Source organism: Saccostrea echinata, unplaced genomic scaffold, assembly GCF_033153115.1.
Source record: "Saccostrea echinata isolate AGI-Se365-2 ecotype Australia unplaced genomic scaffold, CSIRO_AGI_Sech_v1 ptg000008l, whole genome shotgun sequence".
Classification (NCBI taxonomy): domain Eukaryota; kingdom Metazoa; phylum Mollusca; class Bivalvia; order Ostreida; family Ostreidae; genus Saccostrea; species Saccostrea echinata.
The window spans coordinates 600,536-627,205 of NW_026889757.1; the positions used below are offsets into that span (position 1 = coordinate 600,536).

Genomic DNA, 26,670 nt, shown 5'->3' on the forward strand with positions numbered 1-26,670 from the left:
AAACCAAGTATTTCATGATATTATTCTTCTATAGAAACCAAGTGTATTAAGGGGGAAAAAAGGTATCTTCAAAATTTTTATTCACAAAGGAAAATTAGGGAACTTACAAATGTACCTTATCTATGGGCAATTTTGTAAGATTTCATAGTACCGTCAGATTTTCTAGGAAAAAAACCAGTATACATAACAAGGGGATTAAAACGATATCAAAGTATTAAAAAAAAACATTTTTAATGAAAAATTTACAAAAAATGAATAAAAGTTGACGTCGATTTACGAGCTTTGAACTAATACTCCAGTCACTTTAAAATGTATGTTTGTGCAAGTCACTAAACAGTAAAAGAATCTCTGAAAACATCAGCATATTTTCCAGTGTTTTCTTAGCATTCGAAATGGCTGGTCCGTATACACATTTTTCTCCATGATTTTATTTCGCAAAAATCTTTAACATATTAAAGAATTGCCATCCATTCGCTTAACCCTTAATGCAGAAAATGTCGCCCAATTTAATGAATGTTCATTTTCCAACGCTTACTTTTCGAATCCAAATTGAAGGTCGATTTTTGGCACAAGATTAATTTTTTCTATTCATTTTTTGGTATTTCAATCTGTTCAAAATATCCTCCTATACGTGACGTGGCGGGAATGTTCATGAACTAATGTCTTTGATAAAGTGAATTGAAACAAGAGCGGGCTGGGCCATGAACAAATGTCCTTAATCAAGTGTCTGTGAGATGACTCATGAGTGATTGTCCCTAATCTAATAAACCATTTATTCGTGAATGAGTGGCCATATAAAAGTTATGTAACTCACGTGTGGGCCATTTCATGAACAAAAGTCCCTATACAAGTGAAGCCTCCTTGATCTTCAATGATTGATGATGATTTCCCGTTTTTTATTGAGCAGATATCGTCGGTAAAAGAAACACCTGAAAAAATAGCACGTTTTAATCACCTTTATTTCTAAGCGTTTCATTATGTTTGCTGGACAAAATTAAAGGACACTAGGATTTTTCAATATTTTTGGTACAATACATTTTAAAGCCCGGAGGCCTTTCCAATGAGACCAATACAAACAAGATGACCATGGGCCACAACGCTCATCTTAATCAATATGGCCCTGCTGTTCTTCATCAGCAGATTTTTCTCCTATATACTCCTGTTAAATTTGATCACCTGTTGTAGCCCCATCCTACCCCCAGGTGTAATGATTTGAATAAACTTGAATCTAAACTACGCGAGGATGCCTTCATATTAATATGACTAATAGGGGCGTTGCTGTTCTTCAGAAAAAGAGTTTTTAAAGATTTTTCCCCTATATATTCCTTTGTAAAACTTTGATCCCCATTGTGACCCTACCCTACCCTCTGGGGTCTCATGATTTGAACAAAGGACTATATTCGGTAATGACCAATATTTGCCCCCAAAATCAAACTTTGACGGAGAAATATATAATTATGTTCTAAAACAGGGGAATATCTGCAGACTTCAAATCACTGAATATTTCCATAAGCCATGACGCCATATGTTAGATATGACGTCAGAAAGATGACGTAAATTCAAAATTTCCATGATTTATACCGAAAAAAGTGTACATTACGTCGATATTTTGAGTAAAAGTCACCGAGCGCAGGTCTGCTCCAACTCAATATTTTGATATAATGTGTAGAATGATAATATCAATGAAATATGTAAATATTGTTCTTGAGCAGGCCTGCGCTCTATAAATTTTATAGTAAAAATTGAACAAATTTTGTCTATTTTTTCCTTTTTCTGAAAAATAATACAAAATCCGAATGGTTTTTGACGTCATAGAAACAAAAGTTGCCAATAATCTACTTCGAAACTATAAATTTTTTTTGTTAATTTAGATTTCTCAACAATATATACAATTCAGTACATTTCAAGAAATGTTCAAAATATGACTTTTGTGGGGGCAAAAATGTGCATATACCGCATATAGTTCTTTGAACCTAAATCTCTCGAGGAATCTTCCATATGAATATCACTAAACGTGGATTTTTTGAGAGGATTAAAACTTTTTCCCCTATATTGCGGGCAGTTTAAGGCTTACCATAGAATATTACACTGCACTCTGTGCCTTTTCTTAACCACCAACACATGATGTCATAATGGAAAATGACGTAAAGTCACTGCAAACCTGATCATGAGCTTTTATGACGGGGAGAATGTCATAAACTTTACCCCTTATTTTTAACTGCATGTGAAATTTCAGAACGCTGTAGCAAAATTCACGAGTCTTAATTGTATTTTTAAATCTTATATGTCCGAATATTTAAAAATACCTCACTTGATTACCCTTAATTAAAATTCAGCTTGTTCAAAATGCTTAGGAAAAACATACTTTTGAAATGCACACTGTTTTATTATGCGTGTACAAAAGAGTCTGGCGCAGGCGATTAATGAAGATTCATTTTAGATCTTTTGTGGAAATCTGCAGGAGTTTGTTCTCTAACTGAATCTTGCTTGGGAAAAATGTGAGATGGCTTTAGTTTTAACACAGATTACGATACTGTTTGGAAAATACCCTCAAATCTCGGTATAAGTTAAATTTCTCATGAAATATTTGTAACTGAAGTAAAAGTAGGACTTTTCCCAAGCACATCTCGAGTACACAAGGATACGATGAGTTCATTTAATATATAAACAAAAAGTTAATCATTAGTGTGATTATCGGCTGCGCCGACGAGATTTATGTGGAACACTTTAAAAAAATTACAAATGACTGTCACGTGAACAAAAAAGTCATGTAATATTTATACAAACGTGTTAATGGATAGCCGAGAGAACCCTCTATTGTGTGTACCTAAGTAAATAACTTACAAACATCGAAACCGACACCGTAATACAATATTATGTTTTGAACGCATTTTTTAAGCTTCGGGAAGCCTAAATATAGCTGCATATATATCCCTATGTAAAACTTGGATCCCCCTTTGTGGCCAACCCTACCCCCTGTGGTCATGATATGAACAAACTTGAGTCTACACTAAAACATAAAATTTTCCTCTAAGTTTCAACTCTTCTGGCCCAGTTGTTCTTGAGAAGAAGAATTCTAAAAGAAACCACCAAATTTTCACTAATTCTTAATTATCTCCCCTTGAAAGAAGCCATGACCCCTCATTTGAACAAACTTGATTCTCCTTAACCCAACGATTCTTTGGAGAAGTTTGGTTGAAATTGGCCGAGTGATTTGGAGAAGTCGAAAAGGTGGAAAGTTTAAAGACGGACAGACAGACAGACGAACGCCGGAAAAATGTAGAGCTCATTGCATTCCAGGTGAGCTAAAAAGTGACACGATTTTGACAATATTCCTCAACACAGGTCAATAATCCTTCGATTTGCTTTTGGGAATAAAAAAAATTGCTGACAGACAGAATTTTTTTTATATATCATTATTTAAAAATATAGATTTCAAAGGAAAATAATATACATTTATAGTATGAATCAATATTTTTAGTCATTTAGGCATCGTACATCACATGCCAATTAAATTAGCAATACACAAGAATTACTTGTTGCAGTCCTTTTGCGAGCTATAATAATTGGCATCGAACGATATTTCTTCCTTTGAATTAAATGTGTATTATTGCCCTAGGGGCGTTACCAATTTCACTGGATCTATATGAAGGGAATGCTGTCATGAATTTTGTCAATTTTTTAACTTTTGTTCCGAGGATAGGTTCATTGTTTTGCAAATTGATATCTCGTCTATTGTTACAGATTTCATTGTAACTGAATGGGTTTTTTGCCAGCCTGTTTGAAATTGCCACTCTCTGTCGACAAATTATCGCTAGTAATTTGCAACCCATCAATGTATCTTGTAAATTACAATAAGAAGCATGGTGTCATTGCACTGACCAAAAAAGAACATGGTATTGTGGACAAACTTAAAAGAATGAACTCATAAAAAAATTATGCCTCAACTTGGGAATTAACATGATATTTAATTTTTAACATTTATATGAAGTCATCTTTTTTAAAATTATGTTTCTTAAAAGGCCCCAGACAGTCCTCTAAAATACCTTTAACTGTCCTGCAACTTAAAAGTCATAATTAATTTGTGTCAAAGATATGCTTTCTCCCTCTGAAGAAGATATTCTTTAAACTTTCACAATCACAAGAAAATGGAGTTCGAATTTCATGCCTTCTATTTATAATATTTATTCAGTCAGAAATATCCAATATTTTTGTTCTTTAACCATTGTAACATGACTCTCTATGCTTCTGTAGATGTCGGGTATTTTATCATATACAAGCTACATGTATGTTTTTTTTTTCTTTTTAATATTCTTTATTCAGTCAAAAATAGAACTTGCCTTTAACTGTTAAATAAGTTAATAATTACAATGAATGCTATTTTTTCTATTGTAAACAACCCCTTTACTGAGACACTCCAATAAGTAGATTAAGTCTTAAGGAGAAACAATACTTAGATAGTAGGTTATAAATACAATGAAATATATGGAGATAACGAACAGTATTCAAGCTCAAAAGTCCATTAAACAATACAAAATAGGAGCAGAGCAAACACGGACCTCCAAAACATCAGAGGTGCATGGGATCAGGTGCCATGGGTGAGCATCCCCTGCTGACCGGTCACACCCGCCGTGTGCTCTTTGTCTTGATCGGAAAATAACGGAAAAATCCGTCGACAATAGAGTTACTGTGTTGGGCATGTTTTAGGCTTCAAAATGTCCATTCTGTCAGAAAGAAGAACTGATTCCGGGCTTAATGGCCCTCCAAAAAAGTTCTCTCCTCTCACAGAATGGACAGTTATCGGCCTATAACCATTACTTGGTTTCCTAATCGAGGAAATAAAACGTTGATCACGTATATTAACGACCTTTCATTATAGTGATACTTCGGGTAAATGACGGCTGCTACTTTATTCCTTCGTTCGCACAATTTTAAATTTACCTCTGACAGTCCGCTTTCAATATCGATATAATATTATGTGCATGTTTCAGAAATAATAAATATCAACATTGGACTGTTACTTCAACAAAAGAAAAACAATGCTATTACCCAACGAATAGCAAAGAAAATCATAAAATATGAAGATAACGAAGAGTATAATCAAAAGTCCATTGAAACAATACAAATTTGGAGCAGAGCAAACATGGACTTCTAAAAACACTAGAGGTGGGATCGTGCCAACTCCTGTCGACCGGTCATGCCCACCGTGTGCTTCATTATCGGGCAAACGGAAAAATCTGTAGAAAATTCAGGGAAATAAGGGAAGTTTTCGATAGAAAAGTTGAAGCCATCATGTTTATGATAACGTTTTGTTGTTAGGTTGCCATTAACGTCTTCCACTTGTAAAATATTCAAATATCAAACAGATGTGTCAGACTCTGTGGTGTCTTTTATTTCAAGTTCAAAGGGATATATCGAATCAAGATAGGAATAAAAATAAATATTGTTAATTGATAAAATGCCGTCGATATATCTAAATTGTTGAATTGATGGCCACAGAGAGACTTTTTCTTTTCATTAGAAAATTTTGAATAAAAAAAATTCTGCTTCATATGAATACAGAAAAAAGGTCTGCTAATAACGGGGCACAATTGGTACCCATGGGAATTTCAAAGATTATTAAAAGCCTTAATCTTCAATAATCACATACCTACTGTCAATCAGAAACTCAAGCATCTTTTTTATATCAACTTTGGAGTACTTGTATGTACAATCAGAATGTTTTCAACAGAATAATTCTGCAAATGACCAATGACAAGGTGAGTAAATTTACAAGTTCCATTTTTATTGAAAAAGCAGCTGTCTATGATGTCAAAAACTTACTAACTTACTTATCCTCCCCGTGCCCCGGAGGACGCATGAGGTCCTTCAACAAAGAACGCCACTTACGATGGTCGCTGGCAGCAACCTGCCCCTCCTTCCAGCTGCTCCAACCCAGTTTATCTCTTTCTCTCTCAACAGAGCGTCGCCAGTTTTTCTTTGGTCGTCCTCTTCTTCTCTTTTCCTCAGGGGCCTATGTGATAGCTGTTCTTATATGCCAGATGGCTTCCCTTCGGAGGATGTGGCCTATCCATCTCCATCTCCTTCCTTTGATCCTCCTTGATACAGATATGGATCTTGCTCTCTCATATAATTGTCGGTTGGATATCTTTTCAGGCCAATGTATTTTTAGGATCCTTCTAAGGCATCTCTGATGGAATGTGTCCAACTTTTCATCGTCTTTCTTGGTGGTTCTCCATAGTTAAGAACAATACAACAGCACAGAAAAAACATTCGTGTAGAAGATCTTAAATTTGATCTTTATGCTGTATTGTGCTGACTTCCATATTTTGGTGAGGGATGACAAAGCAGTCCTGGCTAAGCCACTCCCTATGTCTGCCTCAGTTCCTCCCGTCTTGTCCATTGTGACACCCAGGTAGAGAATAATTCAGCATCTCCTACTTCCTTGTTATTTATCCTGATGACATCATTCTTTATTCCATTTTTTCTCAGTTTTTTGTTTTGTCAACACTAATTTTTAAGCCTGTTTATGCAGCGACGTCATGTAATCTCCTGGTCTTTTCTTGCATGTCTCTGTGTTTGCTGGAAATAAGTGCAAGATCGTCTGCATAGTCTAGGTCTTCTACCGTGGATATAAATTTCCGTATATCTCTCTTCCTATGGTTGGTATTTCTCATTATCCAGTCTACCACAATGATGAACTGGAACCCATATATTAAGAAACTACTGCCAATTGTAATTTTTCAACTCCAGGAAAAAGAATTTTTGATGAAAATGAAAACATTGTTTAAAGTATAATACGTTATTTTATTTACGGCAGGTTTTCAAATCCTGGTCTTGTCCGTCGCATTTTCGATGTTCCTCAATCCATCTATTCGGTTAACGATAATCAGAAGTTAATTTTCAAATTCTGTATGATCAATACTTAATATAATGTTTAAAAATACCCACTGCACATATAAGATTAAACTTAAGCTGCTTGCTAAATTTAATCACGGTTCTATTTTTTGTTCAATAACATTTCAATTTTGAACGATATAAGGACTATACATTCTTATATTACAATTAGTATCAGCGTGCTCACTAATGCCGGACTAAAAAGGTTAATTCTTAGTCTGAAAGAACAAAGAAATGACAACACAGCAATGTTTTAGTGATGCAATTTACTCAGACATCAAAAGAAAAATCTACCTATTGTACATTGTAGACTTATGATTGTGGTGCTATTTTCCACTTTGAAATACATGTAAGTAGGTCAATGGCCCACTTTTCATACAAGAAACCTCTGAGTATTTTTATGAAAAATCCTCATTAACATACTTAAAGGGGCCTGGAGACACAGTTGTATTGTTTACAATTTTAAATTTTTATTTTTATTAAAAAAAAAAAAACTTTATTTTAACGAATTGAACTTACATGAATATTCTTAGAATTTAAGGACAACGTAATTCGTAATAACATCACACCAAACATATGTGTTCTTAAACAGAGCACGAGCTCTGTTATTGTTAATGTTTTCGTTTTACCGGGCGTGTTCGATTTGTTCGCTATGTACATATCACTGAGCACCGACTGACAATACTGGTAAGCTTTCTCACATTTCTACTCTGAATTTTCGGGACTATAGTTTTAATATTTTTTATAAGCATACAACAAAATTTCTACTTTTCTTACGTATTATGGATTACGTGTACTTCTTGAAAGTGGGCAAATAATTTCCAGATTAAAGAAGTTTTTTTTTTTTTTTTTTTTTTTTTTTTTTTAAATTTATTAATCATTGTGCAAACCCATTTACAATTTCCAACTATCCCGGGTCAGGATAGTTAGTATAACATAAATAACAGAGTAACAAATATTTATTATAGCAATTCTACAAATGACACTATCTTATTTTCAAACATATGAGTTTTCGTTAACTTCATTAATAAGTCCATATTTTTTTTAATATTATTTTTTACATAAGAGAGTAACATATCATTTGTTTCAGTTTTGTTCTGACATCTACAAAACATTTTAAATTTATATATCTTATACGCTAGGAAAGACACAAAGGTATTCAAAAATTGTATTTTGGAATTCTTTTCAGAATAAAACCCTAATATGACATGTTTCCACTGTATATCAAAATTTAACACAGAACTCAAATTTTTCCATAGTATTTGAACATGTGCACAATCAAAAAGTAAATGTCTAATATCTTCAATTTCATCACACATATTACAAAAAGCAGATGTTCTGTATTTGCATTTAAAAAGAAAACTGTTACAACATAATGTATTGTTTAACAATTTGTAATTAAATTCACATATTCTTTTGTCATAAATGTCTTTTACTTTGTTTCTATATATAAATTTCCAACTCTCTTTAGCAACAGAAAATATTTTTTTAAACATTAATTGATGACTTGGAGCTTTAAATTTCTTAAAGAGTAGATTATCGTAGAAAAATTTACATTTTTTATCTTCAATACAATATGCACCATTGATAAAATTAAAATAACAATTTCCTATAGTCTGTATGTATGAACAACAAGTCATATCTAATCTTAAAGCTTTTTTATAGATTGCCGTTTTTATTATTTTATATTCACACAACCAATTCGATTTTTGTTTCAGATCAAAGGACAATTCTTGTAGAGTTTTAAATTGTCCACTTTTATTAAAAAGGTGTTTAACATGTGTTATCCCACTTTGGATCCAATTTTTAAAACATATTGTTTTGTTTGCATATTTAAACATATTATTATTCCATATTGGTTGCTGAGCAAAACTTACATTAGATAATTTTGTTTCATCGATATATCTTTTACAATCATTAAAACTACAGAATACTTCTTTATAAAAATTCGGGAGGTTTGAAATGATTTTAAAGTCTGAGGGTTTTGTCTCCGATAAAGTTAATATATAATTGATATCAACATTAAGACGATTCAAATAGCCTTCTACTATTTCGCTGAGTATACAATTCTTATCTATTAGGAATCTAGTCCATGCTGCCTTTAAGGCCTTAAATTTCAATTCAATATCTATCACACCTATTCCACCATCTTCCTGTTTTCCGATCACAGTATCTCTTTTAATTCTATCGCGTTTATTCCATATGAAGTCAAATATGCTGCTTTTAATTTGTCGAATATGTTCGGGATCGGGCATTGGTAATATTGAACCCATATAAATAAGTTGTGACGTAGCTAATGAATTAACGACACATGATTTCCCAAAAATAGTCAATTTTCTTTTTTTCCAAGATTCAAAGAGTTTTTCCATATTTTGAAAAGTTTTTAACCAATTCAATTCATAACATTGAATTTTATTATGGCCAATGTGAATACCTAAACATCGAACAGCATCATTAGTTACCTGTATGCCTCCTACATTGGTGTATTTATCTTTAAGACTACCTAGTAATAAACATTGTGTTTTGCTTAAATTAACTTTTGAGCCAGCGTGTTTACAAAATTCATTAACAGTCGTTACTGCAATATTTAAAGAAGATATATCTTTTAAAGCCAGTGTGACATCGTCTGCATGCTGAATATTTTTTATATCTCTTTTCGTGTTTGATAAATTAATACCTTGTATTTCATTGTTATTTTTAATTTTAAGGGCCAATATTTCTGCCACAAATAGATACAATAGAGCTGAAATAGGGCATCCTTGTCTAATACCTCTATTCATGCTACAAGTTTTAGAAATCCATCCATTGTTTTTAATTCTGAATATTGGTTTATTGTACAGAATTTTCATCCATTGGAGAAAATTATCACCGAAGTTAAATTTTTTCAGAACTTGGAAAAGAAAATTCCACTCGACTGAATCGAAAGCCTTTTCAAAATCTAAAAATAGTAATAATCCATCTCTTTCATTTTCCATACAATATTCATAAATGTCTAAAATTAATCTTGCATTTATACCTATGTAGCGACCTTTGATATATGCCGATTGTTCCTTACTAATTAATTTATCTATGACACTTTGTAATTTTTTTGCGAGAACAAAGGCTATAATCTTGTAATCGGTGTTTGTTAAACTTAATGGTCTGTAGTTTTTAAGACTATTCTTGTCACCCTTCTTAAATAAAAGGGTGATAAGTGCCAATCGCTGAGAATATGGTAATTCTTCTTTTTCAAATACAGTTAATAATACTTCGTAAAAGAGAGGTCCAATTATATTCCAAAAACATTTATAAAATTCCCCTGGTAATCCATCTAAACCTGGAGATTTGTTGCTTTTTAAATTATGAACCACATCTGAACATTCATCAAATGTTGGAAATGTGTCGCAAAACTTTCGCTCGCGATCATTGAGCTTTGGACATTCAATGTCTTGTAAATAAGACGAAATATTGTTATCATCAACAGATTTGCTTGTATATAAGTTTTCATAAAAAAGGCACATTTCTTGTAAAATTTCACTATTACTAGCAAATGTTTTATTATTCTTTTTTAATTCAGTTATCGTATTATTTGATTGATGTTTTTTTTCCAATCCTAGAAAGAAACTTGTATTTCTCTCTCCATCGCTTATCCATTGCGCTTTTGATCTTATTTGAGCTCCTTTAGCAATTTCGTCATACATTGCATCTAATTCTTTCTCTAGTTTTCGCTTTTCATTCATATTAATTTCTGAACTACGCAATGATTCAATATTATCGATTTTTTCCTCAAGCAGTTTTACTTTATATTTTATATTATGCTTAGATTGTTTTGCGTATTTAATAGAATAATCACGAACACTTATTTTAAAAGTTTCCCATTTCAAAATTGGATCTAGCGTTTCATCAATATTGTTATATATATCTATTATACCGTGTTTGTAATCATCCTTTTCAAGGTGAGATACATTTAATTTCCAGTAACCTGCACCTCTTTCTAGTTTACTAAGATTTAAAGTACATTTAAGATATCTGTGGTCACTTAACCGTGTGCTATTATTGTGAGTACCTGGAATTCGTCGTACAATAATATTTTTTACACGTTCTATAAAGTCTTTATTTACAAAAATATAATCTATCCTACTCTTTGGACAACTTTCTGCATCACACCATGTATAACCATTGTTAGCAGGATTTTTATTACGCCATACGTCGATTAAGTCGAGCTTATTTACTATTTTATTCAATTTCTTATTTGATTTGTCATTTTCTTTATTAAAATTACAATTGAAATCACCTCCTATTATGATCGTACTATCTTGCGCAGAAAAAGAAGAAATAAATTTGTTGAGAGTGTTTAAGAAGGCTAACCTATCTGACTCTTTATTGGGTGCATATACGTTAATGATTGTAAATAAATTATCGTCTATTTTTACATTAATAAGTATTTTCCTTCCATCATTAGACTTATGTACATTTAAAATATCTACATTACAATCTCTGTTGAAAAGAATGGAAACTCCTCTACTAAAAGGAGAGTCTGAAAAAGCATGTACTATTTTCCCGTTCCATTTTCTATCATAATTTTCCACACGTTTTTCAACAAAATGAGTTTCTTGTAAAAGTATTATATCTATTTTACTCTCTTCTAACCATGTAAAAATTTTGGCTCTTTTTTCCGGCGAATTAAGACCTCTTACATTCACCGACAGTAAACTTAAATTTTTCATTTTTCTGGTGGATATAACTGTATAATAATGTCATATAAGAAAAAAGGGAAATACGCTAATATAAGTGTAATTAGTTTACAAGTAAAAAAAAAAAGTTATACCAATTCATGATAGCATTTTTAAAGTATGCCATTTTTGTCTATAAATAAATATAACACTAAGCACATACCATAGTTCATGAAATGCTGCGTCAGTCTGACCGGAGAAAATACAGTTACTTCTCATCCTCGGAACTCTCCGTGTCAGGATTACAGCCAGATGCATCGCTGTCAGACATTTCTCTAAGTTGATGTAGCATTTGCACTATTGTGCGTTGGTTTGAATGTTCTTTTTGTTTTTGTTTTCTTTCATTTTTTGTAGGATCACTTAGCTTTCTTTTTCTAACTTTTTTTGCAATTTTTTTCATAAGGACACCAAGAGTGTTTTTTCCCGGCCAGTGTTCAGGTTTGGTGTTGCACGTACCATCACGGTCAAGTCCAGATCCCCACTCATTGTTGTACGTTGTTTCTACAAAAACTGTTGATTGCTTGGAGGTACACAATTTATCTCTGAAAACAGGTACCTGGACACATTTGTTTTCCAAGATCTCCTCCATGACACACACCTTGGTAGACTCCCACTGCTCGTTGGATTTAATTTTTTTGCCTAGGCGTAGAGCGGAAAGGGCATCATCGGCATCCTTGATGATATTGGCAGACTCTAGGTCACCACATCTTATTGCTTTAATGTACTGAAAGGCATGCTCAGCCGACTTGTGTTTGACACCAAATATATCCAAATTGCATGGGTAAAAATTGGATAGAACATCCTCTGCACCACAGAAAGGGGTCAAATGCTTTTGTGGCTGGTAATGCGGGCATGCTTCATTCCCGGGGGAATGGCCAGGTTGTTTGCATACCTTACAGCAGGTATCGAATGTACAATTAGAGCGAGTGTGGTCAGTTTTCCAGCAATTTGTACATAGAAGGTTTATGTCTTTTTTGGGTTGACCGTAGTGAAAAAGTTTACACTGAATACCACCACAGTAATTAATTCTGGGTAGATATTTTCCGTCTGGAAGAGGCTCAATATACATGAACCTGGTCCCATTTAGGATACTTGTCATCCGGTTTGTATCTGGATGGCGGATCTTTTCGTACAGAATTTTACTTGTTAATTTGACATTCAGCTTGTTAAGTAGTTCCTGTACCGCGGAATCGGCAACAGAGAGGGGGAGACCACAAATCCGTAGTTTAAGAGTTTTTTGAGTTACAGATGTAGCACCAGAGGTGTATGGGTTCGTATCATAAAACTGGTAGGATACACTATTGATATCAATACCCTGTGTGAGAAGCTTAAGTCTGCATTCTGTACTTTTGAGGTAAATTCTCCAAAGATTGCGGTCAAGTTGCACGCACAGTAGATCATCGCCGATTACTTTTGTTATTGGGTCAATAAGATCAAAGTCAGTGATCTGTTTTTTAGAGGAACCCTGGAGGTCATTGTTCTTTAAGTATAACGGCTTTGATGTTCTATCGACCGTGGAAGAGATTGAGTCGAAATCACTCTCAGCCATCGTCAGGTGAAAAACACAGGTAAACAAGTGAGAAGAAATCACTGATGAAATCAACACACATATATACACGAAATCAAACTTTTTTACAATGAGTTTTTGATGAAAAATCCCGAAGCCAAACATACACATTCACACACTAGACTTCCGAAACTTAAATATTCCTCAAGAAGAAACTCAGATTCGGAAGAAATTGTCAAAAAAACACAGAGCGGCTGAAAACACCTCTAGCTTCGTCTGTGTCACGTGACAGAATGATTAAAGAAGTTGCTTTTATGATATCTTTGTATGAAATGCTCTAGCAACATATAAGTCATGATATTATACTGTGTTTTTAATCTAATATTACCCCCCCCCCCCCCCCAAATAAAACTGATTGATAAGAATTATCTATTTAAGCCTCAGGTTACTTTTATTGCCCGTATTCTGTTGATATTAAGATAATATAAGTTCAAAGATAATATTTTTAATTTTTTTCAATTATATATCATGGCCGTAGGAACCGGGGGGGGGGGCACGGGGGGGGGCGTGCCCCCCCCCCCCCCAGTAATTTTGCCTATATATAGAATACTATAGAAAACATAGCTACTATATGCTTGTGCCCCCTCACTAATAACGTCTGATGACCTTTTTTTTTTTTTTGCTTGTCAAGGAATTTTGGCAGTTGAAAGTGCCCCCTCAACTGAAAATGAATGGTTGTGCCCCCTCAAAGTGAAATTGCTTCCTACGGGCCTGTATATACTGCCTTGAATGGTTTTTGTTTATGCTTCAAACTTTCTCTATTGCATACTAGTACCTTCTAATTATTTATGATAATACACGACCTTTAACAAACATAATATATATATATGTATGCAAAACTACATGCAAATAGAAAAAACACGGAAACTAAGCTGTAATCAGGACAATAAAACACAGACCCCTGGAAATTCCAGAGGTTTGATCAGGTGCCTAGAAAGAGTAAGCGTCCCCTGTCGACCGGTCACACTTGCCGTGAGCCCTATGTATTGATCAGGTTGACGCAATATCCGTAGTCAATTTAAGTATAAAAACAACCTAACATCAAGATAACAGCTTTCTGTCTTAAATTTAAAAAAAAAACAACCTAATAAAAAGATCGATGATCTGATAACAGAGCGTCTTTCTTAAGTGTGAACAATCAAATTCATGGTATTAAGATTTACGATTTTCCCCAGAGTCTGAGATAATCTAATAAAAAGATTTATGGTATGAGGGTGGAAAACAATAAATATTCTACTTTAAAATAACTCACCAATCGGTGTACCGCTTACGTCGACTAAATCGTATCTGTAAAATAAAAAGGAAGTGTTTTGTGGTTATTGTGTTTACTATACAGAAGTTTTCAAACCAAACTGCGTCTAAAGATGATTTACGGAAATTATGCTCTTGGAGTATGATAATTTTCTTCTACAGCGGTCGTAGAACTGGTAGCATCAGAATCAGGTCTAAATTGATTTTCTATTTCCTCTGCCAATTTGTCAATGGAATGAAATACAGTAATCACTCTTCTGATTTACTGATGTCCAGTGCTAGGCATTCCTGGTCAGCGGCTTTTCTAGACCTTAATTTATAATCCTGTTTACATCACATTAAAACATCCTGAACTGATTCAAGAAATAATCAATGTTTTTCAATGACCATAGTGTTATGAACATTATTTGCTCTATAGGCATATTTCATGACACCCGCTACCTAGGGTGTCATGGTAAATATGTTTGTAGAGCAATTGTTCAAAATACCATGCTCACTGATCGAAACAAAGCTGTTTAATTTTACATACCTCCCCATCCCTTCCCCTAGATCAAAGAAGACGATCAAAGACTACGCCAGCTATGATATACCGGGTATAAAGAATCACTTGGGGTATGATATATATAGAGTGTACATGTGCATATGTATGTTTATCGATCTTATCTTTAAATCATCGATATTACAAAAATAAATTTTATTTTGACAATTTAAAAAATAATGAAAGAGCTCTAGGTTCACTTTATACATAAAATGGCCCTGTTCATATATCATTTAATTGACTAATACTATATGTCCCATTTCAAACATCACTAATGTAGAGACTGTTTCATTTCCTGTGATAAATTTCTTGAGAGTCCATGTACTGGAAAATAGGTTTTGTAAAATTGTTAGTGTTGGTGAACTTTGCAGAAAACAGGTGTATTACAGTACCTTCAGCAAAGAATTAAAATGTCAGCACAGTCCTCGATCCAAAAAATTATATATGTTTATTGATTGATTGTATGTTGTTTTACGTCCCATTCGAGAATTTTTCACTCATATAGAGACGTCACCATATTCCGGTGAAAGGCTTCAAATTTTGACCTTTACTCGGCACTCAAGTCCATTGAGCAGTGAGGGATCTTTATCGTGCCAACGCCTGCCGTGACACGAGGCATCTTTTTTTAAGGTCTCATCCGAAGGACCCGCAACTTTCACTTCAAAGTGCCGAGCGCATGACGAAGGAACAGTTACTACCCATTTTTTATCAACTAAGGTCAGTCGCGGCCGAGATTCGAACTCACGACCTCCCGATCACGGAGCGAGCGCTCTACCGACTGAGCTACCGTGAACGGTTAAACATGTTTATAGAAACAATTCTAATACTACATAATTGCAAATTCTGGATTGCAGGTTGTGCTAACAGCTTTATATAAAACACCGAAAAACGGCTTGAACATTTGGCATTTTTTGGGGAAATGGGAATAATAACGAAGTTCATTTGCACTGACTAGCGAGAATATTACGTCGTCATTTTCAATAGATAAAAACCAAAGGTCCAAGTGATTTTAAATGCATTGTAACCTAAAACTGAGTTTTGATTTTTCAAAAACTCACAGGGCCAAAAAAAAGCTCAAAATTCTCTTAATTCTGTTTATTCTATCCATCTTAGGCGAGGATGTTAAGACTGTAAATTTAAAAAAAAATCTATTTGGAAGGAATCTTGAGAAGAAAAGAGACCTTCAAAAAATATTGGACATCAACATGTGCATACATGTATTTGTTCTTCAGTATATTAATACAGCACAGGAAATTCTGGGAATCAAATTTATCGATGTTTTTTTCTGAGTCTTCTTGAAATTGTTTTATTTTCAAGTCACGAAAATCGAAATAATCCATATTATCTATCTATATCAGTACAATATATGTTAAAACTCAATTATATAGGCTGTACATGGCTTAATTTACAGACAATTCACTCGCGATTCTATGTCTACTGGTGTATGTGAATAGACGACTGGCACTTGCTTGCCACTGGAATTCCATGTCCTCATCAATCAGTGTCAAACAAATCAGATTAGCGCCACCATACTTAGTCTTTCTATCAAGGGGACGGGCCTATTTTGTAATTGATGATGAAAAACTTGGTATCAATTGAGCATATATCCTGCTTGCTGTTTGCTTTTGAAATAAAGGTTGACGCGATCATCGAAGCGCAATATGTATATGATTATAACGCGAACAAATTCGGTGTCAATATCATCGCTTTAGTAAGGGAAATGGTAATGATTTCAGTGCCATGAAAAACCCAAGTTCGCTTTTCATTGTAAAAAAAGTATTTGACGAGGCTGTATAAATAAAACAATCTTTACAGAAAAATATAAATGTCACTTAGTGTCTTGGGAGTTAATAAAACTGCAAATTTGTGTTTACCGAGTGAAGGCAACTGCATAATCATAGTGGAACCTGAGCGTATGGTTACTATAGGTCGACGCTAGAGTCTCCGCAAACAAGTCCAAAGCCCTGTGGTTCTCTACAGTTCCATTATGTAGTAAGTCTGAGGTAAATTTACTGCAGTTTGCTGACTACAATTAGACCGAACCATGCTATTAAAACAATGAGGGAAATATTGAGATTTTTTTGGAATATCAATGTATTAAAATGTTTACCTTACAAATTACAGCACCTGTTAAGAATACCGAGATATTCAATGACGGATCCTTTATTCCATTGTGAAACATTTCATTTCCCTGTTGTTTAGAAAAAAATGAAGAATTTTCATAATCTTTATTAACAATAAGCAATATTAAAGTTTGTTTGTGGAGACGGCGTATGGAAATAGTAAGTTTCAACTATGTTTAATATATTGCAAAGGCGAATGTTGTATATTTCATGGTGAGTTTTGGCTTTTTGCAAACCTAATTGTTTTCCAAATTCTGGTTAATTAAATTTTCCCTTTGTAACTGATATAAATGCTTTTTTGATTAAAATAGAGCACTAAATGAAGATCTACTTCGAAATGTAAGGACAAGATTTACTGATCGTAGACAGATCAATATAAAACAAACTAACCGCGTGCACAACTGTAGCCACATACTTCAAAATATCTGTTTCCACATGAGGATGGTGAACCAGTTGATGAAATGAACTGATATACGAAAGATCTGTCCATACTAGCACCTCCACTGTTGCATTGACATTTCCAGGAATGGGATACACGTGGTCTTGTAAACCAAAGATGAACTTTTTTTGTAAATTCGAAAAGTGATGTTGAAAACTTTTCATTCCTGAAAAAATAAGAAGAACAGACAAACGATATCATGGGCGTGATAAAGTTCGTTGATCAGCACATTGTGTTTGATTGATTGATTGATTGTTTGTGTTGTTGTTGTTGTTTTTGGAAATTTTTCATACATGTTTTAAATTTACTTTTTATCCTCGCGACTGAAAATTAGTACGACGACTAAAGAAAATTGTTATATTCAGTAAAGAATAGTCCCTATATTATATAGAGAAACAGTCTTCATAATTGATATTACTTCTCCGAAAAATATTGACCGTCATTTAATTTTAACTTTTGACCAGCAAAGAGAGATTTCTCACAATACTATTGATTTTGATTCTGTAGACCTTTTCACAAAAAAATCTTACGACATATTTTTATCTTAAGTGAAAACTTGCGATAAAAATCGTTTTCACAAAAGTTCCTAAGGAAGTCGTTAGTGCAAAATCTGTCGTAACTTTACGAGAGCCCTAACCCTCTCTTAAGTATTTTAAAACTGATTTCATTGTAATTATATAACCACAAAAACCAAAATACATGTTAAATTGAACTTTTTAAAGCACCTTACAAAAATATTTTATACTTTTTTTCACAATTATTGTCAAAAAATTAAATGAAATATACTACAAAATATTTACGATGTAAGTTTCACTAAGATTTTCGTATGACCAACTTTTACGTCAGACATGTGATTGTGATGACGTCAGATTTCAAACTTCCTTGCTTCACAATCGATTGCACTCGATATTTGTTGTCAATGTATTTTACTGACAAATGTTGAAAACTGACCCTTATTTTTATTTTCGTCCACTTATTTAAGTATTATAAAGCTTATTGAGATCGTTGCTAGGGACGAAGTCTGTCGTAAGTGAAATCTAAGTTCAATCTGTTAAGAATGCTTTCGTGAAAAGACTTAGGATTTGTCTTAATGGTAGACGTTAATGGTAATCTAACAACAAAGCTTTATGATAAACGTGATGACTTTATCTTTTCAATCGTCAACTTCCCTCAGCTATGCAGCAATATACCCTTATCACCTGCATACGGGGTTTATATCTCTCAGTTGATTCGATACGCCAGAGCATGCTCTACGTATGAACAATTTCTAAAGCGAGGTAAGTTATTGACAAACAAGTTGATGAAACAAGAATATCAGCAATCTCGTTTAAAGTCATCATATCGTAAGTTCTATACAATGAATATGGTCAATACAATGACCTTGTAAGCGAATACAATCTGTCATTAAGTCAAATGCTGACTGAATTTTTTCATACTAATTGTTAAGCCATTATTTTACACACTGAATTGTCGACGGATTTTTCCGTTATTTCCCGATCATGACAAGGAGCACACGGCGAGTGTGACCGGTCGGCAGGGGATGCTCACTCCTCCATGGCACCTGATCCAACCTCTGATGTCTTAGAGATCCGTGTTTGCTCTGCTCCTATTTTGTAATGTTTAATGGGTTTTGAGCTCGAATACTGTTCGTTATCTTCACATATTTCACTTAAGATATTCTTAAGTTAAAATCTTACGCAAGAACTTAATTTTTTTGTGAAAAGGGCTTTACTGTGACGTAATGATACCTTAGCGACTTCCAAAAATATAACGTCTCAATAAAAAAACAAGTAAAAAATCCATACACAGTTATAATCTTCTCGTGTACCATGGTTTTTGAAACTGGAAGAAAACCTGTAAGAGGAATAGCGTTTTAACAGAATGAATTTTTCCAGAAAATTCTATTTCTTGTAGGTATGGAACCTTCATTCGCCGAAATCAAAAATTTTTGTGTACATGTGCATACTGAAATCGGACAAAAACTGTTCGGGGAGCGAAATATTTTCATCATTTACCATTCTCCGCACTATCAGACTTGCATCATATTTTTAAATACTTTACTTGTGGTCAATCTTAACACATTACAGTATTAGTAATGTCTTTTGTTCTCCCCTTTCTGTATACCATTCCTACAGCCAAAACCAGTGACATGTGAAATTTTCGATTTTTTGCAAACGTAGGAAGACACTATCGTCTTCTCCAAATTTTATTGGAATACGGCAAAAACCGTAGAAGGAAAAACATTTTGAAATAATTTTACAACTTTCATTTCTAGTGACCACGGAACGTATTTCACGAATAATGAAAAAGTAAATATATTTATAAAACTTGATACACTTAATATAGTCTACTTGTGAACAAAGTCTTTTTAAAAAATTTTTAATTAGACAAAGGGATTTTTGAAAGAATTTCATATAAAACATCTATTGATATATTGATGAAAACCATGGCACCACTGTTCTTCCAAATTAAAAATCGAAACACAAAATTATGCATATTCTTTAATCTACTTGAATGCATTTTTTAATTGAATCGTATCAAAATTGTAGGAGAGGTAGCGATTTGAAATATTGTTTAGAGAACAAAGGACAAACAAACAGACGAACATTATATCATTGCATAAGCTCTTCTGGTCTCTGAGAAAAAAACACTCACTATAAAATAAATTATATTCAAATGTATTTTCTTTTAACATTGACACACTGCAAACGTGGACGGGGGGGGGGGGGGGGGGGTTTGCAAAATGTATCACCCTGAGAACGGTTTTGAAGAGAGGTGCTGTATTAAAGAACAAACCAGACACTTTGTGAATTCTTTAACGATCGCAAAAACCAAATGCGAACCATTTCTAACATATTTATCGCAAAATTTTACGCCGTACAAATATCCACGTGTCCAGTTCAGTTATTCATAAATTGCTTATAGGTTTGGAAAGGTCTAATATACATTTCTAAGGGGTTTTAACTTATGGATCATTTACGTCTACTTCAAGTATATTCACCCATAAACAAACTGGAAATTGTTTGTAAATAAAAAGGAGCAGAGGTGTTAACAAGTACAAAAGAAAGAAAAAAAAAACACACAGTTTCACATGATTTGTTTGGATTCCAGAATTTTGGACATTAACCATTTCAGTTAAAAAAAAGGCTCTGTGAGGGTCAAGAAGGATTTGAAGAAGGTATGATCACAAATAATGCTTTGATCATAAAATATAGGGTTAGGAACGGCGCAAAAGGTCACTAAAACATTCACTGAGAGTGAAAAGTTCATCAATGTTTGCAAGCGTATATCTCAAAGTTTGCAAAAATGCACAGTATCCGAGAGACAGAGAGTTTCTTTAGTGATAAAAGGATACAGATGAAAATTAGAATAAAGATGATCTTCACGAAGTAGCCACACTACAGATCGAAAATTAAGTGGGGTTTTGCATCTGCTACTAGCAAAAATAAGTCCTTTGGACGCAGAAGACGTGGATGCCAAATGCTATACCAAATGCTTACTAGTAGTTAGCCTGTTTAATCTTTACATAGATGTATACAAAAAAGGAAAGGAAGCTGATCTAGACGAAGAAACAGTCTTTTTAAGCTTGTTGATATTGCACATTTCAACACAATAATAATTCAAAGTCCAAACATTAGTAATCAGAGTTAAGATGAACACCTGCACCGCATTATACTGAACCTGTTCCCTGATCTAGACCACAGAAACTTTGCTTAGAGACATGGCGAAACTCCTTAAAATGCCATGAAATATCTGAAGTACGGAACAAAAAGAAAACATTCTCTGCTATTATCATTGATCAGACACATAAACAAAACAACGTATATTCAACTCTTCCCCAAATGATGGCAGTTGGACGAAAAATCCCGATAAAAATACATATAAATTTGATGAAAATAGGAGAGGACCAAAATGTACTCGTCATCATGATCAAACACCAAGTGTATTGTGGCCTTGTTTGCTGAAGATGTTCACCCCTTTGCTTGTGTAATCAATGACCTCGGTGGTCTCTTTGAAGAATTAAGCAGAGGCCTCCCAGTTTAAGATATCAAGGAGCTTGCAGAAATTCTGCAGCAAATGCTACTAAGTTGTTGTTGCTGTTTGCTTGCTTTACGTCCCTTTATTTTTATTTTTCACTTATACTATGACGCCACCAATTGCAAGTGGAAGGCTGCAAATTTAGACCTATTTTCAACACTTATGGTTATTGACATTTGAGTAATATTTTCATGCCAACATCTACGTCGACATGGGACCTTGGTTTATAGGGATTCACCTGAGAAAACGGTCTCTACTTCACTCAGTGGATTCGATACATAACTCCAGAGGAAAACGCTGTAACCACTGCAACCAAACTCAAAGTGTGAAAGACCTAAGACACGTTTGAAGAATTTAACAAAGAACAACTTATTTAAAGGGTAAAGTCGATCTATGTAGTTCTCAATCGGAAAAATCCGAGGTTCAAAGTCCGTAGCGATTCAAAATTCAATAAAAAGAAACAGGATACCTGATATGAATTCATTCAATGTTTTGTGAATATATGCTTTCCCGGTTTCACATTGGTTGTCAATTTAAAAAAAAGTTGATTGTCTTCTCCCGACAGAGGATTTAAAAATTTTTTAATTTTTTTTTTTTTTTTTTTTTTTTTTTTTTTTTTTTTTGATAATTTTTATTTTTATTAAAAATATTTCAACATCAATACTGAATTTATAGAAAACATATGGAAATCAAAGGTATTAATAGATTTTTTTTCAAAAAAATTGAGGGGATGAAAAAATTCAGAAATAAATAAATATATTAAAATATTACTCGTTTTCTCGAGTTTTTAAAAAAGTTTTGAATCGGTACAATTTATGGCAGTCGGTCGGATGAGGGCAAACAGACAACTTTTTAAACATATCAGAATCAACTCGCTAATGAGTATACCAAACGTGATCTACAGTGCTTTTAAGAATGTGGCACTTTGGGTTCCATTGATTAACAAGGTGAAAATTTTTGGATGACTAAGCCCAAATCCTTAGACCTGCTTCTGTTTAAAACTATGAGGATCTGATTATGATCCTCAGGGCTTCATTTCATACATTTCATCATAGAGAACATAGCATGTAGACATGAATTTCTCCTCGGGTCATTTGTCCAAAGAGTCAATGGTGAATCTGTTCTGTGCAAACCCCAAATACAGGATACCGTGTTGCTTTCTCCTTACAGTCATGAAGATTACAACCGGTTGCTAAAGACAGACACTAGCGTCTTAAGCTATGTCCACTGTAATGTAATTTTTTTTTATAATTGTAGGTCTAATTTTGTATGTCGCCTACAACAGTCAGCTCTCGATATGACTATACTAAGATTTGGAGGTTCCTCGACATTGACTGTATTTTGTAAAGTTCATGAACTGAAAATTTGGTTTTTTATATGCATAATCAGATTCAAAAATAATAAACAAATAAAGATTTCTTTCTAGTTTCTTCCTTCTAGAATTAGAATTTGTATGGAGTATGTGATGGTTTACGTCTTCATTGATAACAGACTTCATTAGGCTTAAGTAGCTAACTAAACACTTAAATTTTGCCGTCAATTTCTACGAAAAGCTTTTACAGGAAAACATTTAGGCAGCGGCATTAACTCCTGAAATTGAACGGAGAATGTACAGTCTTATGCCTTAAGTTAATGACCTGGATTTCCTAGCTTTTGGAAAGCTTTGATTAAAGCAAAGAACCGGAGATGAAAATGTAAATCCGACATTAAAAGCCCATAAAGCATACAGTAACAATACAGTGTTGTTATAGGGAAACACTTTCCTCATTTATACATGTTCCAGAAACTGTCGGATTAGTGATAAATATTTCCTTTGAAATACACGGAAAACGGTTATTGTTAAGAATCTCAGCGATATTAGCCAAACTGTTAATGTATGGATTTGAGGATGCTCATAGGTCGATATCCAACAGTATTCTCATTCAAATTCTTAGCATATTGTTTGAAATAAATTAAATTGTTAGTATAAGTGTTGAGATAAATTAAGAATCGGTGCACGTCTTCATTAAACAATTCAATGCATGCTATAAGCTTCTGTCTGACATTTATTATAACCACGAGGCCTCTAAATTAATTCTAGGTTGACTGAGTTTGTGTGTATGTTTTTGTTTAATTCGTTATAGTCAATATAAAATCTATAACAATTGGGCTGATATAAGATTATCATGATATAAAAGGCGAAGATAACGAACAGTGATTCATCTCATAAATCCAGTAAAAAATCGAATAGTGAACAGGACAAAAACACGGATCTCTGGAAACACCAGAGGTGGGATCAGGTGCCTAGGAGGAGTAAGCATCACCCGTCGACCTGTCACAACCGCCGTGAGCTCTATGTATTGATTATTTATACGGAGTACTCTGTAGTCAAATTTAGCAAAAAAGCAATGACCTTACAGATGGGGTGAAACATTTCAGACAAAATAGGACCCAACGAAAGGTTGTATTTGCAAACAAAGTCATTAAAACAACCGTAGAATTTGCGGAAAAAAATTGCCTTAAAAAGGGATTGTTCAAATTTTTGTAACATCAACTTATTTGTAAGTAGCTTTCCTCGGTTTAAAAAATTGATCGTACTCAGAGAACTCTTTTGTGTATCGAATCCGTTGGGAGAGATAAACACTATATGCAGGGAATGTTAGAATATTACTTCACAAATATTAATGTTGACAATGGAAAAATCATACGGTTGAGCTATTAGTTGCCAATTATCACCTATTATTAAAACAGCCGAATATGAAACAGGATCGATGTTGCAGATTCTGTAACGTCTTTTATTTGAGTTCACTGGAGTATATTGAGTTGACATATGAATGAAAATGACTATTGTTAATTAATAAAACATCGTCAATATGTCTAAACGTCGAGTAAAATATCACAAGAGTTCTCTTTTTCTCATGTAGAAGATTTTGAATAAACTGTGCTTCATAGGAATATAAAAAATGTCGAATTGTAAAAGAGCATAATTAGTTCCCACCGGAATTCGACCATTTTGGAATTTGGAAGACCTGGTCTCCAAAGACTGCATAGATGTTGCCAACGAGTAACTCCAGCATCTTTAATTCTTAATATCTTCCCAGCATCTTTAATTCTTAATATCTTCAAAGTACTTGTATGTAGAATCAGAATAATTTTTAACAAAGTATTTTTGTAGGCGACCAATCGAAAAATTTACGAGTTCCATTTTTATTGAGGAAGCAATTGTCTATGAAGTCAAACGCATGTTCTGTAATTTTTTGTGAGGAATAATTGTATAAAGCTTAGAAAATACACATGTTTTGAGGTTATTGATGTTTGATAGATTTTGAGATTACTAAATTAATAAGTGTAATTAAAAATAGTTAGAGAAATAAATTAACCTGAGACACGAAATATGATTGGCTATACGTATCCCCCAATGTAATGTCTGTGCAAGTTTGGACAATGTTGGACTTGTAATTACATGTACTTAGAAATGGATCTCTTTTAGGATCTATATTTACTTGATAACTCTTAGAAAAATATAGTTTACATACAACGTTTAAAGCACCATTGCTAATATAAATCCCCTGATGCATTTATTTTTTATTTAAGCAAAATCAATGTAGGATTTGTACTAACATTCAGAATTTATATGTTTGAAATAATACAACATCCGAGGAAGACATCCTTTCTTAATAATTTTATCCACATTAATACCATACTTATATGTATGTCCATTTATGAATTGATCTATGCAACATGTTTCAACTTGATCATTCTTCCTTTTAATACAGGTCACATGCATAATTCAAATTCAGTTTAAAATTATGCACCCTCATCCGTATCAGATATACAACTTTGTTAAACAAACCATAACAGGGCCTGAAAATGGTAGTTTACAAAAACAATGTATGCATTATTAATGCATAAAAATAGGTTGCACGAAGAATCCAAACCAAGACTGGTATTATGCACCCCAAAAATGGAACAACTTTTTTAAATGGGCAAGATAGGACTAGGAAAAGTTTGGAATACCTCAAGTGACCGACATAATTAAAAAAGTAATTGTGACATGTGAATTTTAGCAAATTTAGAAGTATACCATACACTCAGACAAATCATTACTGAAGATGTTGATATTATAAGTTACCGTAGCTCTCGATTAATTTTGAAGTCAGTCCTCTAACCAGAAATTCATTCCTTTTTAAAATATGTAGGAGTTACATTGACAAGTTTAATACTTGTACCACCTTAAAAAGCTTCTGATGGACCCATGGGATCAAAATTGAAACTTCGAAACCTTATTCAATTCTACAGGATAAGGCTAATCAGCATTTTATGAACACTTTGTATTTTCAAAATCCCACAGCATATTGTTGAACAAAGGTGTATGGCTAATACGAATGGGATGTATAAAATTAAGCATTGTTTTAAGATACTAATGTGAAACACATTTGAAACAATGCTTTTTATCGAAATGTTTCAGATGAGTGATCTACTTTAATTCCAGAGAGAAGTTTCTTTCTTAAAGAATAAAACAAAAACACAACTCATAGTAAAAAAAAAAACATTTTCATTACCATCGCTGCTCAAAAGCCAAATGATCAAGAATGTCGATCTATAGTTTATATTTAATGAAGTGTTCCAGTAGATAAACTTTTCCAGGATTTGCTATTTTGTAACTTTAAAAAAGACATCTAAAGCTTGTTTTTAATCTTGTTACATTCACAACTAAATACACTGTACATTTGATTAGACTGAAAGCTGAATCTTTTTTATACGATTAGAAATACCCTGATACCTTTTAGCTTTCTTTGTTGTATTCTGTGTATTTTTCGATTCAAAGACCCCGGATGTTTACTGTCCTCTGGCAACGGTCCAATAAGTACTTCGTGATCTTTCATGAATATAGAACCTTCCTAAATTGATGGAATGGTGATTTAAAAAAGAAATTATTTATTTTAAAAAATGCATTTTTATTCCCTTTCCACAATTAAAACATTTTCTTTAACTGTGTATAATTGGTGTGTGGTAGATCAAAACAATTAAGCTAATTGCATAATTTGAAAAATGAGGGGAGGTTGCAGGAAGAAATGCCCAACTTTAATTTGTAGAGCTCAGAACTGTGTGCATATTTATCTCAA

At 33.4% G+C, this 26,670-nt stretch overlaps 1 protein-coding gene across 1 annotated transcript in view; it reads right to left on the reverse strand.

Annotated features, from left to right (window-relative positions):
* Positions 1 to 26,365, reverse strand: part of LOC133181202 (metalloprotease mig-17-like) — a 43,758-nt gene extending 17,393 nt beyond the window's left edge. The window contains exons 1-6 of the mRNA XM_061315737.1: positions 26,328 to 26,365; positions 17,479 to 17,693; positions 17,076 to 17,156; positions 16,840 to 16,991; positions 14,429 to 14,463; positions 815 to 929 (exon numbers count right to left, since the gene is read on the reverse strand). Coding sequence (XP_061171721.1) covers positions 815 to 929; positions 14,429 to 14,463; positions 16,840 to 16,991; positions 17,076 to 17,156; positions 17,479 to 17,691 — 596 coding nt within the window. The 5' untranslated portion in view covers positions 17,692 to 17,693; positions 26,328 to 26,365. The remainder of the gene's footprint in view (positions 1 to 814; positions 930 to 14,428; positions 14,464 to 16,839; positions 16,992 to 17,075; positions 17,157 to 17,478; positions 17,694 to 26,327) is intronic.
* Between the last annotated feature and the right edge of the window lie 305 nt (positions 26,366 to 26,670).